The sequence below is a fragment of the Gadus macrocephalus genome, chromosome 7 (genome assembly GCF_031168955.1).
Source record: "Gadus macrocephalus chromosome 7, ASM3116895v1".
Lineage (NCBI taxonomy): Eukaryota > Metazoa > Chordata > Actinopteri > Gadiformes > Gadidae > Gadus > Gadus macrocephalus.
Genome location: NC_082388.1, coordinates 25,658,411 through 25,672,247, shown reverse-complemented (window position 1 = coordinate 25,672,247; position 13,837 = coordinate 25,658,411). Strand labels below are relative to the sequence as shown.

Here is a 13,837-nt window from a genome sequence, read left to right as displayed (position 1 = left end):
CGAATTATTCGAATACTCGTTCGGAAAATTAGTATTCGAAGCTTAAATCGGTATTCAGAGCTTCTGGTTTTTTTTTCCACGTACGTGACGTTACCAGAGCGAGTGAGGCAAACTATAAGCGACACCAAGCAGAGAAGCGAGAGAGGTGGAGGAAGAATAGATAGGCTATCTTGTTTCCCTTTACTTTATAACACAACATCAGCAGGATCTCGGGAGGAAAAGTAATGCTTAGCGAAATGCTAACCGTAGCTTAGTTGTTTGTTTACGTTCGCTGTACAGCGCCGCGCCAATCAACTGTGACTGGCTTGCTGCAGAGCGTTAGCGTCTTGGGAATACCCGGTCAATATAATGGATATAATATGGACACATAAGAAAATCAATGTTCAGTATTTGTTATGGATTTATTGTACAAAGTCCCTGAAAAGATACACGTTCCAGGATGAATTGAAAAGCTCCCGTAAGGGCTGAGATGGCAGAGGAAAGTTGATTTGGAACGGAACAACAGCTGTTCGCTTCCACGGGGAAAAACTAAGAAACTCCAACTTACTTAGGCCTTCTAATTAACGTTCAAAAGCTATTCAATCTTCAACTAAATATGCAGATACTGTCAAAATCGGTTCCAGGGAGTATATAGGTATTATTAATGTTGTTTTTGATGGTGTGTTTTTCTGGAACGAGTATTCGAATATTCGCTCGGAAAAACCAACGAGTATTCGAAGCCTGAAAAGTGGCATTCGGGCCAGCCCTAGTTAACGGCCACCACTGCCGTCCGAACTCCCTCTCTTCACGCTGCCGTCAGTACGTCCTCTCACTGTGTCGCTTCCCCCCCCGCAGGCTGTTTCAACCTGGACCCCAACCGCGTGCTCGACATCATCCTGGAGGTGTACGAGGGCCGCTCGGACCAGGACCACTTCTTCCTCTCCCTCATCAAGTCCTACATGTGTGAACCACTCACCCTCTGCCACATGCTGGGCTTCAAGTTCAAGTTCTACCAGGTACGGACCCCCCTGCTGTTCTAGAGGCTTTCGCGTTCTGACGGGTAGCTTGGGTCCCAATACTACAGACCACATGTTTAATCAATTTATCAAAAATCAAAAAATTAAATGACTGTTGTTGAGTGTAAGCTGCAGCCGTGTTGATGTTGACCTTAGCCTCGTGCATACAAACAAACTTTCTAACTGTCGCTCTCCTCTCTCCTCCCCACATGGTCTCTCCTCCTTCCTCTGTCTCCTTTCCTTCCCACTCCGTCTCTCTCTCCTTCTCTCTCTGCCTCCTCCCCCCTCTCCCTCTCCTCCCTGTCTCTCCCTCCCTCTAGGAGCCTAATGAGGAAACCCCCAGGTCTCTGTACCACATCGCTGCTGCTCTGCTCCACCACAACCTGGTAGAGCTGGAGGACCTCTACGTACACGTAAGAGACCACGAGAACCTCTCCCTCTAAGGCCTTATGCTCCTCCTGACACCCCATACGTTCACGCTGGCCTCCAGGTTCCAGTTCATGGAGTTCAACAAGATAGGTTTCTTGTCGACAAAAACATTGTTCTAACGGAAAGGCAAAACGCTGAACATAAAACGAGTTGGACCCTTTGATAACCTCTCATAACGTTGGCGCTCACCTTATGAATCAGGTCGTTCAGCCAAGCCGCATCACAATCCACGTCATAGCGGCGGTCTTTTAAACCCTCCTGGATACATTGCATGTGGGTCAAATGCTGTGCTGGTGTCTCTCAGAAAAAGACGCTGTGTGATGTGTGTTGGGTCTCTACCGGGATCGCACCCTCACTGCCTCAGTGTCTCTTATTATACCTGTAGAGCTGGTTAGCTTCAAAGCACCTTGGTGGTGAAGGATGGGTTCAAACCAGGCCTGCCGCGGTCCCACGGGGATGGGCTTTGGGTGCGCTTGAGTCATCGATCTTGACTTTCTTGTGCTTCCAGCTCCTGCCACAAGATGTCAGTATAGTGGAGGAACACAAGAAGGAGATCCAGGAGGCCAAGCAGATCGCACGCAAGCTGGTGATGGTGGTGGTGCCCTCGGAGAAGAGCGAGGACAAGGACAAGGAGAAGGAGGAGGAGAAGAACGACAAGGTACGCCCCTCCCCCCCAAGGTAGACCCTAAGGCGTACTTCATCTTCGTCCCATATGGGGCATTTGAGGCCACGAGGTAGACGAGAGGGGGAATGAGTTATCCGGAGCATCACGTGTTCTGATGGAGCTCCTCTGGTCCAGTACCGTATCCATGCTGGTGTATTGGTAATGAGGTTGTTTCCCCCGGTTACTATTACGTAACGTTAAAGGAATACGCCGACTATATGGGAGGTTTATTTTCCTCTTCTCCACACTGGAGGAACGGCGGGCTGGTTGACTGACAACTGGTTACGCTAACCTGCTTCCGTGGATGTTGTCCCGACGCGGGCAAACCCCAAGTCCGAGCCAATCCGATCTGAGTGGAGCGTTGGGCTGTTATGGTGCTTCGCTGACTCCCCGAAAGTCTCGAGTGTCCCTTTTGAGGAGAGGGAAGGGGCTATGGCTCAGACTGAGGGGGGCAGCTTGTGTCGACCTCAGATCTACGCAACACAAAGCCAGCGAGACGCATCCGTTTCTGTAGAAGTCACACAAGAGCTGGTTTTTCCCCCGGGCTGGTGAAACCCTGCAGGACCCCACAGCCTGCATGTCCGTTACGGCGGAGTGTGAAGCGGCCTGTCATGCTGGCGGTTAATCGAATTCAAGCTGAAGTCGCGATGTAATAGAACGCGAAATGCAAATCCCAAAGGCTGAGGTTTAACAAAACTATATATATATTTATTTATGACTGGAGATCAGTAAGTTTCTTAATTTTTTTTATTTTACAATTTAATAGTTAAATAAAGATGTTATATCAATTCATTCATCAATTCATCTCACCACATAGACCTGGCCTAAAGGAAAGAGCAGTTTCTATGTTGACCGCTTCCAATGTTTCGGTCATACTACAGAATGGTTTATGGTTGGTTTAGTGAATCATCCAGAACATAAAATATAATCGAATACTAAATCCCAATATTGGTCGAAATAATCGCAATTCGGTTATTGCACCAAGTCGCCTCACTGTAACGCTCAGGACCTTCTAAGCAGACTCTGACCGGGTGAGGGTCTCCTGTCGTCCCCCCCCCCCAACAGCCTCCAGACAACCAGAAGCTGGGTCTCCTGGAGGCGCTGCTCCGCATCGGGGACTGGCATCACGCCCAGAGCATCATGGACCAGATGCCCTCCTTCTACGCCACCTCGCACAAGGCCATCGCCCTGGCCCTCTGCCAGCTGGTGCACCTCACCGTGGACCCCCTCTACCGCAGGTGAGCCCCAACACAGACCCTCTGTACCGCCAGTCAGCCCCAACGCCAACCCGCTGTACCGCTGGGGAGCCCCACCCTGAACCCCAATGTACCGCTGGTGCACCTCAACGTGGACCCCTATACGAACTCGTGATCGATTGATGTATCGACCGTCCGATATATCAATCGATCACACACCGGTATTTGAGCTATTTGCGAGCATCGTCATCAGCCGATTTTTCCGCCGATTTTTATTTATTTATTATTATTTTACTTTTTTGAATTGAGACCTGTGACATTTGAAATCATCATTGTGTACATTAAGATGTAAGCAGTATCGGCTAATTATAAAAATCCATATCGGTCGATCCCTGATACGAACGCTCTGTACCACTGGTCAACCTCACAACGTACCCCTGTAATGCAGGTGGGTCCTGGGTTAGAACCCCGATGTCCTTCTGAATTAAATTTAGATTATTTGACGCATCGAGAGGTACTGTTCTGTTTATTGTTTGTCTGATTGGATGCTGTTAGAATGAAAACAGGTCACGTGATCACCCCGCTGGTTCTTAATGGTGTGACTCAACCCCCACAGGTCACGTGATCACGTGACCTGACCCCCTCAGGTCACGTGATCACGTGACCTGACCCCCTCAGGTCACGTGATCACGTGACCTGACCCACACAGGTCACGTGATCACCCTGCTGGTTCTTAATGGTGTGACTCAACCCTCACAGGTCACGTGATCACCCTGCTGGTTCTTAATGGTGTGACTCAACCCTCACAGGTCACGTGATCACCCTGCTGGTTCTTAATGGTGTGACTCAACCCTCACAGGTCACGTGATCACCCTGCTGGTTCTTAATGGTGTGACTCAACCCTCACAGGTCACGTGATCACCCCGCTGGTTCTTAATGGTGTGACTCAACCCTCACAGGTCACGTGATCACCCCGCTGGTTCTTAATGGTGTGACTCAACCCTCACAGGTCACGTGAGCACCCCGCTGGTTCTTAATGGTGTGACTCAACCCCCACAGGTCACGTGATCACCCCGCTGGTTCTTAATGGTGTGACCTGACCTCCACAGGGCCGCTGTTCCCAAGGGGGCCAAGGGGCGCGTGTTGAGGCCCCTGAGAAGCCGCCGGACCCCCCGGCCGGCCGAGAGCTTCGAGGACCTGCGGCAGGACACCTTCAGCATGCTCTGCTACCTGGGCCCCCACCTGTCCCACGACCCCATCCTCTTCGCCAAGGTGGTCCGCCTGGGAAAGGCCTTCATGAAAGAGGTAGGCCCCCCCATGACCCCTAGTGCGTCAGGATTGATGAAGTAGGCCTCTCTCTGCTAGATGGATGGAGTAGGCCTCTCTGCTAGATGAATGGAGTAGGCCTCTCTCTGCTAGATGAATGGAGTAGGCCTCTCTCTGCTAGATGGATGAGTAGGCCTCTCTCTGCTAGATGGATGGAGTAGGCCTCTCTCTGCTAGATGAATGGAGTAGGCCTCTCTCTGCTAGATGAATGGAGTAGGCCTCTCTCTGCGAGATGAATGGAGTAGGCCTCTCTGCTAGATGGATGGAGTAGGCCTCTCTGCTAGATGAATGGAGTAGGCCTCTCTGCTAGATGAATGGAGTAGGCCTCTCTCTGCTAGATGGATGGAGTAGGCCTCTCTGCTAGATGGATGGAGTAGGCCTCTCTGCTAGATGGATGGAGTAGGCCTCTCTCTGCTAGGTGAATGGAGTAGGCCTCTCTGCTAGGTGAATGGAGTAGGCCTCTCTGCTAGATGGATGGAGTAGGCCTCTCTCTGCTAGATGGATGGAGTAGGCCTCTCTCTGCTAGATGGATGGAGTAGGCCTCTCTCTGCTAGATGGATGGAGTAGGCCTCTCTGCTAGATGAATGGAGTAGGCCTCTCTCTGCTAGATGAATGGAGTAGGCCTCTCTCTGCTAGATGAATGGAGTAGGCCTCTCTCTGCGAGATGAATGGAGTAGGCCTCTCTGCTAGATGGATGGAGTAGGCCTCTCTGCTAGATGAATGGAGTAGGCCTCTCTGCTAGATGAATGGAGTAGGCCTCTCTCTGCTAGATGGATGGAGTAGGCCTCTCTGCTAGATGGATGGAGTAGGCCTCTCTGCTAGATGGATGGAGTAGGCCTCTCTCTGCTAGGTGAATGGAGTAGGCCTCTCTGCTAGGTGAATGGAGTAGGCCTCTCTGCTAGATGGATGGAGTAGGCCTCTCTCTGCTAGATGGATGGAGTTGGCCTCTCTCTGCTAGATGGATGGAGTAGGCCTCTCTCTGCTAGATGGATGGAGTAGGCCTCTCTCTGCTAGATGGATGAAGGTCTGGTTGATGTTCTGACTCTTGTTTCTGTCCACAGTACCTGGCTGAGAACAGGGCTGAGTTCAAAGACAAGATGGTGAGTTAAACTATAATGATAGCATTCATATTTGCAACCCCATGTAAAGACGGGGTGTTTTGTACAGAGTTGGGTTATTTTATATTACGAGTTCCTACAGAAGTCTGACTTCCTGTGCGTGACTTCCTGTGCGTGTGACCCCAGGAGACGCTGCTGAGCTGCTTCCTGAGCATCGCGGACCAGGTGCTCCTCCCCTCCCTCTCCCTGCTGGAGTGCAACGCCTGCCTGTCTGAAGAGGTCTGGGGGCTCTTCAAGCTGTTCCCCTACCAGCACAGGTGACACTCGCACCTGCACATCATTTTTTTATTCACACTGACACTTGCGCATCTTTTTATACACACACACCCTTAGATGCCATACACCTACACACACGCTTACACCTTAACCCACGCACAAACAACAACACGCACACCTAAACAAACACACACACCAACAACCAACCACACACACACACCAACGCACACATGCACACGCACGCACAGAGTAGTGTGTGTCCTTGCGTCTGACTCTCGCGCGGGTTCTGTCCCTCAGGTACCGGCTGTACGGTCAGTGGAAGAACGAGACGTACTCCAGCCATCCTCTGCTGGTCAAGGTGAAGGCCCAGACCATCGACCGGGCCAAGTACATCATGAAGTAAGAGCTACCTCCAACATCTGCTGTACACCTCCGCCATTGGACAAAACCAGGGACGGAACTAGGGCTTACTGGGTAACATGGACAGAACCATTGATCACTGGGTCCTGCTGCTCAATATTGACGGTAGCCGGGTTTGCATGGACACTTCTGATCAGATTAGATTTCTAATCAGAATAGATCTATTCCTATCATGCGATCCGAATGTAATATAGGGCGTTTACAAAAGAGGTAAGCGTACGTTCGTATGTCTCTCAAGCACACCTGCCACATCTGGACCGGCGTTAACATTTTTATGCAGGCCTATTTGATTTTAATGAAAGCCCAGCAGGAGAGAGCTTTTCTCTGCCTGCTCCTTCAATTAGGAAGGAGGAGGACAGCACAGCGATGTCAGTTTCTCGTCAGGTCTTTATATCTACCCCCTCCTCCGCCGCAAACAACACGTATTTGGATGAGAGTGCGCAGCCAAGACTGTTGGGGGAGAGAGAGAGTTCTGTAGAGTTCTGTTATGTAAGGGAAAATGTACAGAATGCCGGTCATTAGCCCCGACAGGGCAAACTGGACCCGACGCGAAGTGGAGGTGTCTTGCTTCGCCCTGGAGGGTATTATTTTCGATAATGACCGGCAACTACCATACCATTCGTAGTGTTGGATCAGCAGAGAAATGGTCCGCCAAAGACGTTGACGTCACTTCGTGGACACGCTCGGGTTGATAAGTTACCGATCTACTTGCGGAGAGATAAGAAAGACGTGAATCAGGCAAAAAGTCAAGTTCTGTGTGCATAAAAGTACAGACGGACCAATTGCGAGCTACTGCTGCTTCTGATGCCATCTCTCTTAAGTTAAAAAGCAGCCGCACCCACCCCAAACCATTCGGAATAAGTGTATACATGTCGATTATAACGGACTACACCACCTCTTCAATCCCGCATGGAATTGTATTCCGATCAGGGAATTGTATTCCGATCAGGGAATTGTATTCCAATGGAGGTGTATATACAGTATGATCATTTTTTATTCAGATTGAGCTGCTTATAATCGGATCAGAAGTGTCCATGTAAACGCGGCTAGTGTGGCTGAATAGTTCTTAGCCTCATTTGCAGGTGGATTTGGTTCCACAAGTCTTTTAAACGCAAACCACTTATTAACTGCAGGAATAATGTATATAAAAAAAGTGAAACCGTTTTGACCGTGAAGTCCGTTATAATCGACCCTCTGTTCACTTTGGTGTTTCATCAGTGACGGTTTCAGCTAGACGGGAAGCCGGGCAGCGCTGTGCTCAGCTCTTCCTGTCTTGACGTGTGTTAACGCATGCTGACGTGTGTTGACGTTGTCCCCAGGCGGTTGACCAAGGAGAACGTGAAGCCGTCGGGGAGGCAGATCGGCAAGCTCAGCCATAGCAACCCCACCATCCTCTTCGACTACGTAAGCACCTGAGGATATCAGACCCCCAGAGGATGGCCCAAGCATGGTCCTCCTGTCTGGAAACATTTAAGCATCACACTATTCTTACCCTATGGTATAGTGTCAGAATAGGAGCTGGCGACAGATGTTGGTGTGTATCGGTCTGTTTTGAACGTTTAGTGAACTGATCCAGGTTTTTACTGTAACGTTCATCCCTCTCCAGATCCTGTCCCAGATCCAGTGGTACGATAACCTAATCGGGCCTGTGGTGGACTCTCTGAAGTACCTCACGTCCCTGAACTACGACCTGCTGGCCTGTATCCTCCACCTGCCGTCTTTACCTTCTCTGGGGTCCAACCGGCTCTGGGGGTTTTGAGATGAACTGGTCCAGATCTCTTAAGACCAGCAGCATCGTCTTTAGACTCTGATGGCCTCCTCTCACTGAAGTACAACGAGGACCACATGTCTGGGATGTGATGGGCTCCGGTGGTCTAGAGATGGGCTGAGCCCCCCCCCCCCCCGATTCCTACAGGTCTTCTTTAGACCAACACGATGATCTGACCCACTCAATAAATAGACTGGAACACATGTACACAACGTGTATTAATTTAACTACTGGACAGGGTAGAGGACTTCTAGGGGTGAGCACTGAGTGTGTGCAGAATGTATTCATGAGTAAGTGCTAGTGTGTAATAGAATAGAATTGTTGCATCACATACATATTGGAAGGAAGGCATTGTGTTTTTTTTGCTGCACTGTTTTTCTTAACCGACCAATCAGATTGCATCATCGAGGCTCTGGCCAATCCGGAGAAGGAGAAGATGAAACACGACGACACCACCATCTCCTCCTGGCTGCAGAGTACGTTCCCCTGTTGTCTATGTTCCCAGCCAATCGGCTCTCGGCTGTGAGCGGTCATGTGACGGTGTCATGTGACCCGGTCCCTAGGTCTGGCCAGTCTGTGTGGAGCGGTGTTCAGGAAGTACCCCATCGAGCTGGCCGGCCTGCTGCAGTATGTGACCAATCAGCTGAAGGCAGGGAAGAGGTAACCAATCACGGAAAGCCCACCTGTCTTAACAGGACTGTGACTAAACATTATTATGATGATTACTACCGAATCTCTTCTAGGAGGAATAATGTATACTTAGTTACAGTATTTAATATCACATGAAATACAGCCTGGAATACACACGAAATATGGAAAAAATATATATAATTACAATTAGGGCATTTAGCAGACGCTTTTATCCAAAGCGACCTACATCGGTTAATAAACACGTTGACACGCCGACGGCAGAGTCTACCGTGCAAGGCGACAGCCAGCTCGTCAGGAGCAGTTGGGGTTAAGTGTCTCGCTCGGGGACGCATCAACACTCAGCTAGGAGGAGCTGGGGATCGAACTAGCAACCTTTCGGTTACAAGGCAACTGCTCTACCTCCTGAGCTAAGCCGACCCCATACATCTGTAAACATAAACCAAAATCCCGACCAAACTTACTTGTTTGTGGAAAATACATAGATGTGGTTCAAAATGTGTTGTGGCCCAGAGCAGTCATACTAGTGCTGCTGCAGAAGTAGTTTCCAAAGCGGCTGTGCACTCTGAATGAATGAATAATCCTAGGAACTACACACAGAAGAGTCCCCACAGTCCAGCAGAACTCATTCAAAGCCCTTAGCTATGCATGACTCCCTTAACGGAGTCCCTGTTTGGGTTTGTTTGAGCTACTTAGCCGTGCTTGCAACACCCGCGTCTCCAGAATAACCACCTAGTGTTTGGGTTCAATTGAGCGTGGATGTTCTCAACTCTGCAGAACATCCCTCCACAGGGGTCCCAACACTCCCATACCCCCCCCCCCCACACACCCCCTCCCCCCCCCCCAGACTTCAGAGAGCAGGAAGACTGGTATCTGTGTGAGACGTACAGATTCCCATACAGCAACTCAACTGAGGAAACTCTGGTGAACTCTGATGAAACTCTTGGGCGAGTCGAGCTGGGACTTCATTGAAGCTGTGTGTAGCTGTAGTTCCTCCCCTAGGGTTGTGGCTTCCATTCTCACTTGGACCATCCGTGATACGAATGTTACGGACAAAAGGGTCGACCGAAGGAAGAGGAAGGTCAACCCTCTCTGAACTGTTGTCCGAGGTCTGTAAACGGATGTACGTCTCTGCTTGTGTGTGTGTGTGTGTGTCTGTGTGTAGCTTTGACCTGCTGATCCTGAAGGAGGTGGTGCAGAAGATGGCCGGCATCGAGATCACGGACGAGATGACGTCGGAGCAGCTGGAGGCAATGACCGGGGGAGAACAGCTCAAAGCAGAGGTGAGCGTCTCACCTGGTTCACACTCTCGCTCTATGGGCCACATTCACCCAGCGGCCATCTTGGCTCTCAACCCTAGGTGGGTGAAGGAATTGGACGGCCATCTTGGTTCCTAACCCTCGGTGTTTGCGTAAACTAGGTGGCCATCTTGGTTCTCAACGCTAGCTGGATGGGTGAACTGAATGCTGGATACTGTATTACTACCAGGACACTACTTCCCCATCCATCTGATGTTTAGTGTCGGACTGAATGGATCAATAAAACTGAACACAGCGGACTTTATCTAATCTATCTTCATGTGTTCTCCCTCTCCTCTCCCTCCCCTCTGTCTCTCCTCTCTCCCTCCCCTCTGTCTCTCCTCTCTCCCTCTCCTCTCCCTCTCCTCTCGGTCTCTCCTCTCGGCCTCTCCTCTCGGTCTCTCCTCTCGGTCTCTCCTCTCGGCCTCTCCTCTCGGTCTCTCCTCTCGGTCTCTCCTCTCTGTCTCTCCTCTCTCCCTCTGGTCCTCTCCTCTCTCCCTCTCCTCTGTCCCTCTCCTCTCTCTCTGTCCTCTGGTCCTCCCTCTCTCGGGTCCTCTCGTTCTCTCCTCTCCCTCTCCCTCCGGTCCTCTGTCTCTCTCTCTCTCCGTCCTCAGGGGGGGTACTTCGGTCAGATCCGTAACACTAAGAAGTCGTCCCAGCGGCTGAAGGACGCGCTGCTGGACCACGAGCTGGCCCTGCCCCTCTGCCTTCTCATGGCCCAGCAGAGGAACGGGGTGGTGTTCCTGGAGGGCGGCGAGAAGCACCTCAAGCTGGTGGGGAAGCTCTACGACCAGGTGAGCTACTAGACACGGTGGTGTGTTGGCTGTTTAAACAATGATGTGTGGGACGATATACAGGATGGTCACTGTGATGGGACTGTTATACAAGATGGTCACTGTGATGTGACTCAGTTATACAAGATAGTCGCTGTGATCGGTCTGTTATACAAGATGGTCACTGTAATGTGTGGGCTGTTTATACACTGATGTGTGGGCCGTGAGGCAGGCCCATTCTCATGGTGCTGTAGACCAGTAAGGGGGGGCTGGTGGTAAAGGTTGGACTACTCCAGTAGTCTAGCAAGGCTGGATCTGGCTGCAACCTCGCCAATTTGTCAGAACGGTCTCAGCGGTTTGGCTTGTTTTAGATGTACCAGGGCCTATATGACTAGGTACAGACCTGTCCTGAACCTGGTCTAGCTCTATTACCCGGTACACACACACCATGGACCGGGTCTCTGTTAGGTCTAGGACCAGGCCTCCTGGTCCTAGACCTAACAGAGACCTGGTCCATGGTGGGTGGGTGTACCTTGTAGTGGACTCTAGAGTCCTGACCATCACACCTTCCCCCGTCTGCAGTCCTCCAAAGGTGTCGCAGTGCAGACGTCGGGCACGGGGGGGGGGGGGCGGGGAGGAAAGTGGTGGTGAATCCTGATGGGGAGACTTCGTCTGCCTGTTGATCCTGGGGTCTATAGAGGCGCCTGAGGGACTCGCAGCCGGCGCGGACAGACTCACAGTTACAGAGACGGTTATCCATCTAGGGGACAGGAGGCGGTGTACCTCCGTCCACGCTATCGCCCTGCGTGTGGCCGTCACCGGCAGCGGGCAGACCTTCAATGACCCAGACTGAGGTTTACATATGATACAGCATGTGTCGTAGTAGTGCTAACGTCCCTGGGAGGAGCTCACTCTTCTGTGTGCTCGAGGCGTCTCGCCCCGGGAGTTCGGCGGAGTTTCTCCTTCAAGTCTCTTAAGAGGTCTTCAAGTGCTTTGACACTCGAGCGGGATTGTTTGTTGTGTTTCCCCCACCCCGACGTCAATAAAACCGTGAATCCTGGCGTTTGGAACGGGACCGCACGCATACGATGCAGCTACGGTTCTGAGAAAGGGCGACATTAGCTTTAAACTCGCCACGGTTGATTTTTTATTGGCCCGTCAGTCAACGTGTTGGACCGATCCAAGGCAGGTGTGGGTCATCACCATGGTAACGGCATGTCGTGGAGTTGGCGAGGTTACCACGGCGCCGTGTGATAACCAGAGACTGACCCCCTCTACCCCCGTCCTCCTTGCAGTGCCACGACACCCTGGTCCAGTTCGGGGGCTTCCTGGCCTCCAACCTGAGCACGGAGGACTACATCAAGAGGGTCCCCTCCATCGACATCCTGTGCAACAAGTTCCACACGCCCCATGACGCGGCCTTCTTCCTGTCCCGACCCATGTACGCCCACCAGATCCTGGTGAGCGCCACTTCCTGTCTATGGTCACATGACTGGCACGCCACCAGGTCCTGGTGAACTCCACTTCCTGTTTATGATCACATGAATGGAAAGTCCCTAGTGCCAATGGAACGGTTGAGTCAATGAAAAGTTTGTGTTACTTTTTCAAAGTTTTGACACTTAATTTCAAAATTCAAACGTCCCGCCTGTTCACACCACACTGCAAGACCATCTATTCCTTTTAGACCCACCAGAGAGGCCTTTTAGGCCCAACCCCATTTCTACCCCTTCCCCTCCCCCTTGTTTTGAAAGGGGAAGGGGTAAGGGGTAGAAATGGGATTGGGCCTTAATATTCATTGGTATATTATCATTCGTATCCATAGAGAGCGCCACCCCCTAAATCAAAGGTCCACTCACAACTCAAACCTACCAACCCATCAACCTACAGGTCATCTAACCCCAACGAAGCCCTCCTCGCACTAAACTCCTCCCCTCTCTGCTCCTTCCTCTCTCCTCCGTCGCCGTGGCGACAGTCGCGCTACGACGAGCTGAAGAAGGGGGAGAAGGGCAGCCGGCAGCAGCCCAAGGTGCACAAGTACGTGGCGGCGTGCGAGCAGGTGATGGGCCCGGTGCACGAGGCGGTGGTGTCCCTGCACCCGCCGCGGGTCTGGGACGACCTGCGGCCTCAGTTCTACGCCACCTTCTGGTCGCTCACCATGTACGACCTGGCCGCGCCCCACACCGCCTACGAGCGGGAGGTCAACAAGCTGAAGGTCCAGATCAAGGCCATCGAGGACAACCCCGAGATAGTGAGTGTCCGCGTGCACACGGCTCACCGCACACACGGCTTACTGCACACTGCGTGCACTCACACAGCTTAACTCTCACATACACACGGCAAACACTGCACACACACTCACACACACACACCATCTCTGTCTTTCTCTCCCTCCCCCCCTCCGTCTCTGTCTCTCTCTCTGTCTCTCTCTCCCCATCTCTATCCCCCCGTCTCCCCATCTTACCCTCTCCCTCCCTCCCCCATCTCTCTGACTCTCTCTGTCTCTGTTCGATGTCATCCAAGCTCTTACTGTGAGGGGGAAACAATCATGGAAGAAAGTCAAGAACACAACAAGAAAGATGAGCCGTGTAAACACGCTGCAGTACAACACAGTGAGCGGTGTGCTCGGTGAGTAACCGGTAACGGGTCTCTTCCTCCAGCCGGTGAACAAGAAGAAGAAGGAGAAGGAGCGCTGCACGGCCCTGCAGGACAAGCTGCTGGAGGAGGAGAGGAAGCAGCTGGAGCACGTCCAGAGGGTCCTGCACCGCCTCAAGCTGGAGAAGGACAACTGGTTACTGGCCAGTAAGTACTACTACTGTCCCATGGCCCACTCCCAACACTGAGCTGCTGGGTTCAATCCCCAATGTCCCCAGTCTTTATGTTGGCATCGCAGAGCAAACTGTCCCCTAACCCCTACCTGCTCCTTAATGACCCGTCTCTTTACTGTCTAACCCCTAAATGACCTGTCTCTGTACTGTCTAACCCCTAC

General features: G+C 51.7%; 1 protein-coding gene across 7 annotated transcripts in view; it reads left to right on the top strand.

The window, feature by feature from the left end:
* thoc2 (THO complex 2) overlaps positions 1–13,837 on the top strand; it is a 32,585-nt gene that overhangs the window by 6,394 nt on the left and 12,354 nt on the right. For all 7 annotated transcript variants that reach the window (XM_060057655.1, XM_060057654.1, XM_060057652.1 and 4 more), the window contains exons 8-24: positions 835–995; positions 1,316–1,408; positions 1,933–2,082; positions 3,154–3,326; positions 4,394–4,589; positions 5,672–5,710; positions 5,855–5,985; positions 6,242–6,343; positions 7,684–7,768; positions 7,971–8,064; positions 8,528–8,608; positions 8,696–8,792; positions 9,946–10,063; positions 10,693–10,872; positions 12,147–12,311; positions 12,824–13,099; positions 13,509–13,650. In XM_060057655.1, coding sequence (XP_059913638.1) covers positions 835–995; positions 1,316–1,408; positions 1,933–2,082; positions 3,154–3,326; positions 4,394–4,589; positions 5,672–5,710; positions 5,855–5,985; positions 6,242–6,343; positions 7,684–7,768; positions 7,971–8,064; positions 8,528–8,608; positions 8,696–8,792; positions 9,946–10,063; positions 10,693–10,872; positions 12,147–12,311; positions 12,824–13,099; positions 13,509–13,650 — 2,283 coding nt within the window. The remainder of the gene's footprint in view (positions 1–834; positions 996–1,315; positions 1,409–1,932; positions 2,083–3,153; positions 3,327–4,393; positions 4,590–5,671; positions 5,711–5,854; positions 5,986–6,241; positions 6,344–7,683; positions 7,769–7,970; positions 8,065–8,527; positions 8,609–8,695; positions 8,793–9,945; positions 10,064–10,692; positions 10,873–12,146; positions 12,312–12,823; positions 13,100–13,508; positions 13,651–13,837) is intronic.